Genomic DNA, 11,503 nt, shown 5'->3' on the forward strand with positions numbered 1-11,503 from the left:
CCCCCCCCCCCCCCTCCCCCCTCCCCCCTTCTATCCTCCTTCCCAACCTCCTATTTTCCTTCCATCCTCCCTTCACAAATCCCACTGGGGGTTCTCTGTGCTTAGCGAGTAAGGAAATTCACATGCTTTCTTGCCACCTTGCCCTAACTGCACATTGCCCTAACTAGATTGGTACTCAACAAACATTTGGTGAAGGACTGTCCCTTTGGGGTGCCTGGGTGGCTTAGTCAGTTGGCTTTCGATTCTTGATTTTTGGCTCAGGTCATGATGGAGTCGTGAGATCGAACTCTGCATTGGGCTCTGTACTCAGCAGGGAATTTGCTTAAGATTCGGTCTCTCCCTCTCCCTCTGCCCCTCCCGCCACTCTCATGCTCTAAGATAAATAAATCAATCTTTTTTAAAAAAGATTTTATTTATTTATTTATTTGTCAGAGAGAGAGAGAGAGCACACAAGCAGGGAGAGTAAAAGGCAGAGGGAGAAGCGGGCTCCCTGCTCTGGGAGCCTGATGTGGGACTCCATCCCAGAACCCTGGGATCATGACCTGAGCCAAAGGCAGACGCTTAACTGAATGAGCCACCCAGGCATCCCTATCTTTCTTCTTCTTTTTAAAAGATTTTATTTATTTATTTGACAGAGAGAGTGAGAGTGAGCACAAGTAGGGGGAGCAGCAGACAGAGAGAGGGAAAAGCAGGCTCCTTACTGAGCCACTCAGGTGTCCTAAATAAATCAATCTTAAAAAAAAAAAAAAAAAAAAGGACTGTCCGTGACCTAGAGCAATAGCCAAATGACTGACCAAAGGTATTCCCCATGGCTAAACGGGTCTGTTCGGAAGCTTAAAGCCCCTCCGGTAGGGGGTGCCTGGGTGGCTCAATCCGTTAAGCATTTGACTCTTGATTTTGGTTCAAGTCTTAATCTTTTTTTATTATAATTTTTTTAAAGATTTTATGTATTTATGTGACACAGAGAGAGAGAGAGAGAGATCACAAGTAGGCAGAGAGGCAGGCAGAACGAGAAGGAGGGGAAGCAGGCTCCCTGCTGAGCAGAGAGCCTGATGCAGGGCTCGATCCCAGCACCCTGAGATCATGACCTGAGCTGAAGGCAGAGGCTTAACCCACTGAACCACCCAGGCACCCCTTCAAGTCTTAATCTTAGTGTCCTGGGATTGAGCCCAACATTGGGCTCCACACTCAGCCGGGAGTCTGCTTCTCCCTCTCCCTCTGCCACACCACACACTTGTGCTCTCTCTGTCTCTCTCTAAAATAAATAAAATCATTTTTTAAAAAATCTTTCAGTGGGTTGGCTCTCTGGATGGAGTTTTTGCCTCTCACTAAGGCCAGGCAAGAGCTCCAGGCATGTGCCACAGAGCTAAAATAGGGCTATGCCAGGCTGGGAGAGGATGAGAACCAGATTGCCCAGGATCGCATACCCCATGCCGGCATGGTCCAAAGGTCACAGACTGGTGCTGGGGAGAGAGGCAGCATGGAGCATAAGGCTGGTGATGTGGGGTGAACCAAGACGTGAGGAGCACAGGTGCCTTCTCTCAGGGTCAGTGGAATTACTGAGTGTCAGGGCATTGTGTGTTTGCATGTAATAGGAGGGTCTCTAACCAGAGGTTTCCAAACTCGTTTCTAGTGGCATACCTCTTTATTAAGCCAAAGTCTTCCTTAAAACCTAAAGAATGACACTAAAAGGAGTGCCTGCATGGCTCAGTTCGTTAAGTTTCTGCCTTCGGCTCAGGTCAGGAGTCCAAGGCCCTGGGATAAAGCCCCACCCATGTCCGGCTCTTTGCTCAGCGGGGAGCCTGCTTCTCCCTCTCCCTCTGCTTGCCTCTTTCTCTGTCAAATAAATGAAGAAAATCTTTAAAAAAAAATGACACTAACAGGTGTACATGCTCTGTTAAAGCTGGTAGAAGCAGTATTTCTCCTTTACTCCAGGCACATTCTCCCACTCCCAAAAATCCTACAATATTTCTCAGGAACCCTGAGGCCTTAAGGAACCCAGTTTGAAAGCCACCCACGTAATCCACCTCTTTCATATTATAGGCAAGAAAGCGAGACCCAGAGAATGCATCTACATGGTCTGTGCCCTCCCTGAGCTCAGAGTTGATGGGAGTGATGGGCAGGTCATTAACAATCATGGCACAACATGATGAGTGTGGGGGTGGCAGAAGTCTGGCATTGGGGAAGCCCTGGTTTGCTCATCCACTCAACCTACATTCCAGAACGCCTCTGACATGCCACAGGTGGTGCCAGCCCCAGCAGCTGCTGGATGGTGACTGTGGGGTTCCCAGAGACTCACCCCAAGGTCCTCTTCCTTGGCAGCATCCTGCCCTCCTCTTCTGATGGTTGCAGGTTCCTCTAGACACTGCAGCAGAAATCTAGGCTGCGGAGTTCCACCCACTGCCCAGAAGTGACAACCCAGCTCTGCCGCAGCTGCCCGCGTCCCCTGGCAAGCCACCTGCTCCCACCAGGCCTCGGGCTCTCCTCTGTCCAACAGAGAGAGCTGCAGTGAGGATTCCATGAACATACTCTCCCTGTGGCTACCACATCCAGGGCCTTAGTTCAAGGCTTAGGCCATCCCTGCATCACTCCAGCCCCTGCATCACTCCCGGAAAACATCTGGAGTCACAGTTCTCTGTGATCCTGGTACATAGCATTGCCTGAACCATCAATCTCCCATGGCACACCAGTGGTTTAGGGGAACGGGATCTGAAGAACGTGAGTACGGCAGAGAAGGCAGAGCCCACAGAGCCACGTACTGAAGAACATGACCTGTGCCGTCTCTGAGCCTCTCTCTCCCCACCTGGAAGATGGAGCCAAGGTCACCTGCCCACCTACTTGGGGGAAATGACTGTGTGAGAGGGACTGAAACATAGACAGAGAAGCCACAGACACCATAGACAAAGAGAAGCAAAGGGGGACTCTAATGTGACCACAACATCAAGGTCTAGATGTGAAATAGCAAGGTATTGATGTGCTGGGACAGGAAGAATAGGGAGGAGCCAGACTTAAGTAGGGCTCCTGAGCTCCCCAGCCCCACAGGGGCCAGGCCTAAAGAGCCCTTGAGTGTGTGTATGTATGTGTGTTAGATACACATCTTTAGATCCTGCCAACATCTCTACCGAGGCCTGACCCTCACTCCAGCCTAAGGTGTCTGCCCAAGGCCCTGATAGGCAGCCCAGAGCCTGAGGCTTCAGCCCTTGACACCAGGTGGTACCCGAATGTGGGAGGTAGGCAGTCTGGGTGGCCTGGTTGGATAGTGCCCTTTGTGCCCTTCCTGCTTGCCTCTCTCTGGGTCCCTATCCCTCCTTTCTGGGGAGGGACTTTTCACTTATTCCTTCCCCCAAAACCACTCTGGGCAGGGACACTGATATATACCAGATACATCCCTATTCCAAATGGAGGGGTGCCTGGTAGGGCCATTAGGGCTACAGACTTCTTAGGGGACCAGACCCAGCCCAGAGAGTCAGGGAAGGCTTCCTGGAGGAGGAACTGCTAAGCTGAGGCTAAAGGACAAGACAAGGATAGCACTAGGTAAGTGGACAAAATCTCTTGCTCCTCAGAGACTTGAGACTTCTCATCTGCAAAATGGACAGTGTAAATAATGAATGGAAGGCATTTAGCATGAAGCCTGGCACATAATAGGTTCCTGGTCTGCAGGGGGTGTTGTTATTTTTGTGTCAGGCAATGTAGGCATCCCAGGCAGGGGGAAGCAACATATGTGAAGGCCCAGAAGCCTTTGAGGCAGGGGGATTCTTTAGATTACTGGAAGAAGCTTGGAGAGTCTAGGCCAAGCCCTGGATGGGAAGATGAGAACTTACACGAACCTTGACACAACCCCTCTTGCACATCTGGCCATCAGCAGATAGACAGCATCCCGGTGTCTCTCTCTCTCTGCCTAACCACGGAAGGCCAGTGTTATCAATACATCCATCGTGTGGAAGCCAGAAGCGAAGTAATCAGCCATGGTCACTCAGCCAAAGAGGGGCAGAGCCTGGATGGACACCCAGGTCTCTGAGGCTTCCCATCTGCCAAGAGGAATCCAGAGTGAGTCCCAGAGCACACAAAGGGTACCTCATGTTGTCTCTACCACAGCCGCCCTGAGTGACTTCAGTCAGATCTTTGCTTGCTGACCTCAGCTCCTCTAGCTGTAAAAAAAGGGGTGGGGATTAAAAATCATGAGCTGGGACGCCTGGGTGGCTCAGTCAGTTAAGCATCTGCCTTCTGCTCAGGCCCTGATCCCACAGTCCTGAGATTGAGTCCTGCATCGGGCTCCTTGCACAGCAGGAAGCCTGCTTCTCCCTCTGCCTGCTGCTCCCCCACTTGTTCTCGCTCTCTGACAAAGAAAGAAAGGAAGGAAGGAAGGAAGGAAGAAAGAAAGAAAATCTTTTAAAAATAAAATCAGTGAACTGCCAACCAGAGCCTTGCTCTGTTCTGGGCACTGTGTGCTCTCACCTTAGTGAAACCTCACAAACTGGAGAAATGGATGCTCAGAGAGGTCAGGGAACTCCAGGAGGTCACACAACACAGAAGGGAGCTGCAATATTAGCCCATTTAACAGATAAGGACATGGAAATGGCACAAGAAGCTGAAGGACTGTTTGCCTCCAGAGGCACACAAATTCTAACCATCTGACAATATGGCCCCTTGGGAGAGCCACGGAAATTCTCTGGCCTTGCTGCTCTCAGGGAGATGGTGCTGGGAAACAGATGGTCCCATAAAGGTCTGTGACTTACCTTTTGGAGAAGCAGGAAGCCCTGAGCACTCCTGGGCCAAACAAAGGGTGGGCTGGGCCCCAGTGGTGTGCCCATGTTCTCACCTCCCTCCCTGGCCAGCTCCCCATTCTGGATTCCACTGATCCTCTCTCTTTCTGCAAAGTGTGAAACCCTCCCCTGAAAGAAAGACTGGGGAGTGCCCTTCGAAGCTACAACCCTAAGATTAGGCAGATGGAGCCAGAGTGCCAACGGACTCTGGAGGCAGGGTTTTCCAAGTCTGACTCCCCACTAAGCTACTTCTGGGCAGTGGGACCATGAAGAGGTCCTTATCTCTCAGAGAATCCTTGCAAGGTGATCATAAAAGTGAACCAAGAAAACATAGGCGAGGGCTTTGGTTCTCCAAGGAGGCCTTCTCCTTTTTCTCAGTTGGCACCATGCCCAGACTATGTGCCTAAGACTTTTCATTTGTGTTTAAAATAAAGGAGGGGCTGCCTGGGAGGCTCAGTGGGTTAAGCCTCTGCCTTCAGCTCAGGTCATGATCTCAGGGTCTCTGCTCAGCAGGGAGCCTGCTCCCCCCCCACCCCCACCTGCCTCTCTGCCTATTTGTGATTTCTCTCTCTGTGTGTCAAATAAATAAATACAATCTTAAAACAAACAAACGAAAACTTCTCCAGGTGTCTGCCTTTGGCTCAGGTCATCATCCCAGGGTCCTGGGATTAAGCTCTGCATCGGGCTCCCTGCTCAGGGGAGAGTCTGCTTCTCCTTCTCCCTCTGCCTGATGCTCTGCCTACTTGTGCTCTCTCTCTACCTCTCTGTCAAATAAATAAATAAAATCTTTAATAATACTTCTCATCTGTAAAATGGGCATGGTAAGTTTAAACAGATAATGCATCCAACTGCTCAGCTCCTCTGGGATCATTGGAAAGGTAGGCAATTTGGGGATGCGGTCACAAGACCGCACCCTCCCCTCATAGGTGTTCAGGGCTCAACTCTAAGTTTGGGGGTGTTCTGTTGTGGCTCCCAGACACTTAGACCAAACAGGCCACCTGAACCCGTGCCAGGGCTAGGCAGGAACTGCTCACACCCCATCCTTCACCCACACATGGAGTTCTTCCTTCCCGGTCCAGAGCAGTGGCGTGGGCTCGCCCCGGTACAAGTTGGCCTGAAAGGTATTGCACAGTGCCTGGGAGAGTATGCCCGGTGAGTCACAAAGGACATGACACCAGAAAAACGGAAGGGCCTGGGATCAGAGAGACCCCTGGGCATCCCAGAAAGGACATGGACTGAGTTGAGCAAGGGTGTTTGGAGCCCAAGCCCCGCGCAGGCAGCCCGGAGAGGAGCTCGGGCTAGTACACCCGCAGCAGAGGGTTGGGGAAGGCGCTGAGAGGCGCTGAGGGGCGGAAGGGGCGCGCGGAGACCCCCAGGATCGCCGGAAGGGGCGCGCGGGGCGGTTGGCCGCAGCGGGGGCGGTGGCCGTTGGCTAGCAGCGGCCTGGGCCAGACGAGGTCAGGCGTCTGGCCGGGCCTTGGCCACCATGACCAAAGACTCGCCCAGCCCTTCGGGCGGCGGCCGCGCGACACCGAAGAAGCCGGGTAGTCCAGGTCCGTCTGCGGTGGTGCTGGAGGAGCAAAGGCGGGAGCTGGAGAAGCTGCGGGCCGAGCTGGAGACCGAGCGGGCGCGCGGGCGGGCGGAGAGGCAGCGTTTCGCGTCCCAGGCGCGCCAGCTGCGGGAGGCGGCCGAGCGGGAGCGGCAGCAGCTGGTTGACCATCTGCGCTCCAAGTGGGAGGCTCAGCGCGGTCGGGAGTTGCGGCAGCTGCAGGAGGAAGTGCTGCGGGAGCGTGAGGCCGAGATCCGGCAGCTGCTGCGCTGGAAGGAGGCCGAGATGCGGCAGCTGCGGCAGCTGCTGCACCGCGAGCGCGACGGCGTCATGCGCCAGGCCCGGGAGCTGCAGCGCCAGCTGGCCGAGGAGTTGGTGAACCGAGGCTACTGCGGCCGCGCGGGGGCGCCCGAGGTCGCCGCTGCTCAGTGCCGCTGTCGCCTGCAGGAAGTGCTGGCGCAGCTTCGCTGGGAAACCGACGGCGAGCAGGCTTCGCGCATCCGACACCTGCAGGCGGCGCTCGACGTGGAGCGCCAGCTCTTCCTCAAGTACATCCTGGAGCACTTCCGCTGGCATCCCGCTTTGCCCGGCTCCCCCGACCCCCAAGCCGTGCATTCTTCGGAAGGGCCGCCCGGCGATACCGTCGCCGACTCCGACGGGCCCCCAAAGTCCATGTGTAGACTCGAATCCCTGAATGCTGACAGCCTGACTGGGGGCGTCCGCCTGCGCTCCCGCTCCCTAGACGTGGTGCGGGCCGGGCGCTCCAACTCCTCAAACAGCCTGCTCCACACGCGCGCCAGCTCTCTCGATTCCTTGCCACCAGCGCGTTCCCGCTCTCTCGACAGCACCCTCGGTTGCCCCAAGGCCCCCGAATCCGAGGAGCGGGCCTCTTCGCCAGACGCCTCCGTCTTAGGCTCGCCGAGTGCCCCTGCGCCGCCGCCGCCACCGCCTCCGCCACCGCCTCCACCACCACCGCCATCGGAGCACCGAAGACCTAGCGATCCGCCAGAAGACCCCGGGAGCCAGCCCTGCGAAGCTCTAACCCCTTCTTCGCCGGGTCTGGACTACCAGGAGCTGGTGAAGCAGAACTCGGAACTGTCCAAGGCGTTGCGCGCGGTGGCGCGCCGCTGCTCTGGCCTGCGGGAGGAGAACACGCAGCTGCGGCGCGCAGGCTTCCAGGACAAGTCGGACGAGAAGGTGAAGCGGCTCAAGGTGAAGCACGCGAAGCTTACAGGCCTCGCGCGGCGCCTGGAGGACCGAGCCCGAAAGCTACAAGAAACCAACCTGCGGGCTGTGAGCGCGCCTGTGCCGGGCGACAGGCGCGCCAGTCTGGAGCTGTGCCAGGCCTTTTCCCGCCAGCGCGCCCGGGACTTGTCCGAGCAGGCGAGCGCGCTGCTGGCCAAGGACAAGCAGATCGAAGAGCTGAGGCAGGAGTGCCACTTGCTGCAGGCGCGCGTCGCCTCGGGCTTCGGCAGCGTCCTGCACCCTGGCAGGGGTGCCGCCCAAGCCCAAGTCCAAGCCCAATGGCTCGACATCAGTGAGTTGGACCGGCTGCAGCGCGAGTCCCAGCGGGAGGTGCTGCGCCTGCAGAGACAGTTGACACGCCAGCAGGCTAGCGGCAGCGCCCGAGTGGAGGCGGACGGCCAGGGCGCACCCAGCGAGGAGGCGCGGCGCCAGGTGCAGGCCCTGGAACTCGAGCTGGGCGCGCGGCGGCGGGAGTGCGAGGAGCTGAGCGCTCAGGCGGCGGCAGCGCGGCGGCGCGGTGACGAGGCTGAGGCGCAGCTGCAGGCGGCGCTACGCGAGGGAGCCTGGCTGACCCAGGAGAATGCGCGGTTGCAGGCCCAGGCCGACTGGACGCAGAAGGTGGCGGCGGAAAACGACGACGTGCGCGGGCAGCTGGACCGCGCGTGCCAGGAGCGCGACGCCGCCGGCATGCTGGCAGAGCAGCTGCTGCAGCAGGCGGCGCGCGGACAGGACCGGCAGCAACAGCTGCAACACGACCTGCGGAAGGCCTTGCACGATCTCCAGGCTGCTCGCGAGGAGATGCTAGCGCTTCAGTGTCAGCCTGGTCACCCTCCCCCCGAACCCCAGGAGGCCCCCCAAGTCCCCGAGTCTCAAGTTAGAGACCCTGGAAGGACCAAGTTCCAGCCGGATCCTCCAGACCAAGCATCTTCAGAGCCCAGCAGAGACAAGCGGGAGAATCAAGAAGCTTCTCGGCCGGGAAGTCCAGTTGCCATCAGGGAGCCAGCCAGTGCCCCTCAGATGCCTGACAGAGTCCTAGCCAGTCCGCCTCTAGACTCCAGGTACCAGGCCAAGAAGACTAGCTCCCAGTCGAACTCTTCGTCTGAGGTGGAGTCCGCATGGGCCACAGTGCCATCTTGTCCTACTCTGGATATGGACACCGCCAGCGAGATGGAGGATCTGGAGCCTGACAGTATGTCCTCCACCTTGGAAGTGGGGGGGTCAGAGGCCCGCCTGCCCCCCAAGCTCAAGATATTCCTGGCTCGGTACAGCTACAATCCTTTTAAGGGCCCTAATGAGCACCCTGAGAGTGAGCTACCCCTTACAGCTGGGGATTATGTCTATATCTTTGGGGACATGGATGAAGACGGCTTTTATGAAGGGGAGCTTGAGGATGGCCGACGAGGGCTGGTGCCGTCCAACCTAGTGGAGCAGATTCTAGACAGTGACATCCTGGACTGCCTGCCCCTCAAATCCCCTGACTTTGGTCCCACTCGGCTCCCACCTGGACAGAGCAAAGGTTTGACGGAAGACACTGGTCGCAGCTTCTTACCTGGGAAAGCCCAGGGGGCTATGGACAAGGGGCCGTGCCTGATGGTGGGGGTAGCCCCCCAGACAGAGGGGGCAGCAGAGATCACAGATGCCAAGACAGAAGACAGCTGGCTGGGTGCGCTGCAGTGTATGAAAGAGAAGGGCTTCTCCAGACCCCTTCTAGGGGCCACAGGGGCTCTGTGCATGGCCCCCATGCAACTCCACCTGCAAAGTGTTGCCGCAACATCGGCCAAGATCGCCTGGGTCTACGGCAGCAGCAGCCACCTCCACATGGTGTATCTCAATGGCCAAGAGCACGCCCTGACCCCAGCAGGTGTGAGCAGCTATACCTTCCATGGCCTGCTGCCTGGCACGCGGTACCGGGCATGGGTGGAGGTGCGGCTGCCGTGGGACTCGTTGCAGGTGCACTGGAAGACATCGTCCTCTACCATCACCTTCAAAACGCCCCTGGCGGGACCCCCTGACCCTCCCCTGGATGTGCTGGTGGAGCGCCATGCCTCCCCAGGCCTCCTGATGGTCAGCTGGCTCCCCGTAACCATTGACTCTGCTGGGTCATCCAATGGAGTCCAGGTCACCGGCTACGCCATCTATGCTGATGGGCTCAAGGTTGCAGAGGTCACTGATGCCACTGCTGGGAGCACCCTGTTGGAATATTCCCAGCTCCAGCAGCCCCTGCTGTGCCAGAGTGTGTCTGTAAGAACCATGTCGCTTTGTGGTGAGTCCCTGGATTCGGTGCCAGCCCAGATCCCTCATGACTGTTTCACCTGCCACCAGTTGCCAGAGACTTCTTCCTTTAGCCACCCATGTGGTGACCCATCTACCTGCAGAGTCACTGTCCCTGTCTGTTCTCAGAGGCTGACCCTGTCTCCCCTGAGTGCCACAGTCAGCCCTCACGCTCCTGGAAGCTGTGGGGAGTCCCAGGCCGAGTTTCTAGAAGCCTTCTCTGAAGAACCCCTAAGGAGGCAGTCTCCGAAGCCCAACCTGGATCCAGAAAAAGAATGTGCCAGTGCAGGGTGCAGCCGCCAAGCCCAGGGGCCTCCAGAGACCCAGGAAGTCTGCAGAAAGGACCTGCTCTTCCAGCAGAGCTCCCCGAACCACAGACCCCCTCTGCCCATTGGCCAGTCGAGGGGAGAAGACCGCTATTGTCACATGGGCCCTAGACAGAGCCCTGCTTCGGGAGTCATCCATCCTTTCCCAGAGCGTGGGCTCAACAAAGAAATATATCAGGAAAAGTCTGCCCTTGAGAAGGTCCTTAGGCAAAAGCAAGATACCCAAGTGATCGTCCCTCTCCGGCTGGATGCCAGCCAACCGTATGTGTCTGACTTCCATGACATTCAGGATGTCATGCAGGAGGAGGAGGCCATGTGCTTCAGTCCCTGGGGCACGAGGAGGCGAGAGCAGAGAAGGGAGTTTAGGACCCAGAATGGGAGAGGTCAGGCTCTGGGAGGCAAGAGAATGTGCCAGCTCCGGGAGCCAAGCCCAGCACTTTGTCCAGCTCCATCCAGCAAGGTCATGAAGATGCCCAGGGGTGGCCCCTCCCCACTGGGGACTGGGGGGGACACTCTGGTCAGGGTCTTTGTGGCCCTCTTTGATTACAACCCCCTGGTGATGTCTGCCAACCCGGAGGTCGCAGAGGAGGAGCTGGCCTTCCAGAAAGGGCAGTTGCTGAGAGTGTGGGGATCTCAGGACCCCTGCGGCTTTTACCATGGCGAGTGTAATGGGCAAGTGGGCACCATACCTGGGCACCTGGTGGCTGAGGTGAAGGTGAGCACAGAGCAGACTGATGGCAAGTGGCATTTGCCAGTGCAAGGGTACCTCCCCCCTATGGCCCCCTTCGACGACTTTGGGGGGCTCACCAGCCCCCAGAGCTCCTTTCCTATGCCCCAAGGGAACCCCAGGATCTCATCATTGTGGACCCCAACAACCATGATGGCAGCTTTGGACTATGACCCCAAGGATGGGCGAGCAGGGGGCCAGGTGAAGGACAAGCTGTCGCTAAGGGCAGGGGATGTGGTCACAGTCTACGGGCCTGTGGATGACAAGGGATTCTATTATGGGGAGTCAGGTGGTCACAGGGGTCTGGTCCCAGCCCACCTGCTGGATCACCTTACCCTCCATGGGGAGTGAGCAAAGCTCCCACCGGGGTAGTGGCCTCTAGCCACCCACACCCCACCAGAGGAGAAGCAAGCTCTGGGACCCTACCTCCAGCACCCCTCTTCACCTCCGTGAGCATCACTTGCTCCAGGCGTCACCATGGGAAACTGATGGCAGTCCTGAGGTGTCCCCTAGCCTCTGCGAGGAGCAGGGCTTAAGTCTGAACTAAGCTGTTCCCCAAAGAAAACAGAACAAACAGCCCATGAGAGCCCAACAGGCTACTTTGGAGTTGTCAGTGACCATG

The 11,503-nt window shown here is 57.3% G+C and overlaps 1 protein-coding gene across 1 annotated transcript; it reads left to right on the top strand.

The window, feature by feature from the left end:
- The first annotated feature begins 6,151 nt into the window (after positions 1 to 6,151).
- Positions 6,152 to 11,232, top strand: LOC132022971 (RIMS-binding protein 3A-like). The gene has a single exon (XM_059408051.1). The coding sequence runs from the start codon at positions 6,250 to 6,252 to the stop codon at positions 11,230 to 11,232; it is 4,983 nt and encodes a 1,660-aa protein (XP_059264034.1). The 5' UTR covers positions 6,152 to 6,249.
- The last annotated feature ends 271 nt before the right edge of the window (positions 11,233 to 11,503 follow it).

Source organism: Mustela nigripes, chromosome 8, assembly GCF_022355385.1.
Source record: "Mustela nigripes isolate SB6536 chromosome 8, MUSNIG.SB6536, whole genome shotgun sequence".
NCBI classification, from domain to species: Eukaryota; Metazoa; Chordata; class Mammalia; order Carnivora; family Mustelidae; genus Mustela; species Mustela nigripes.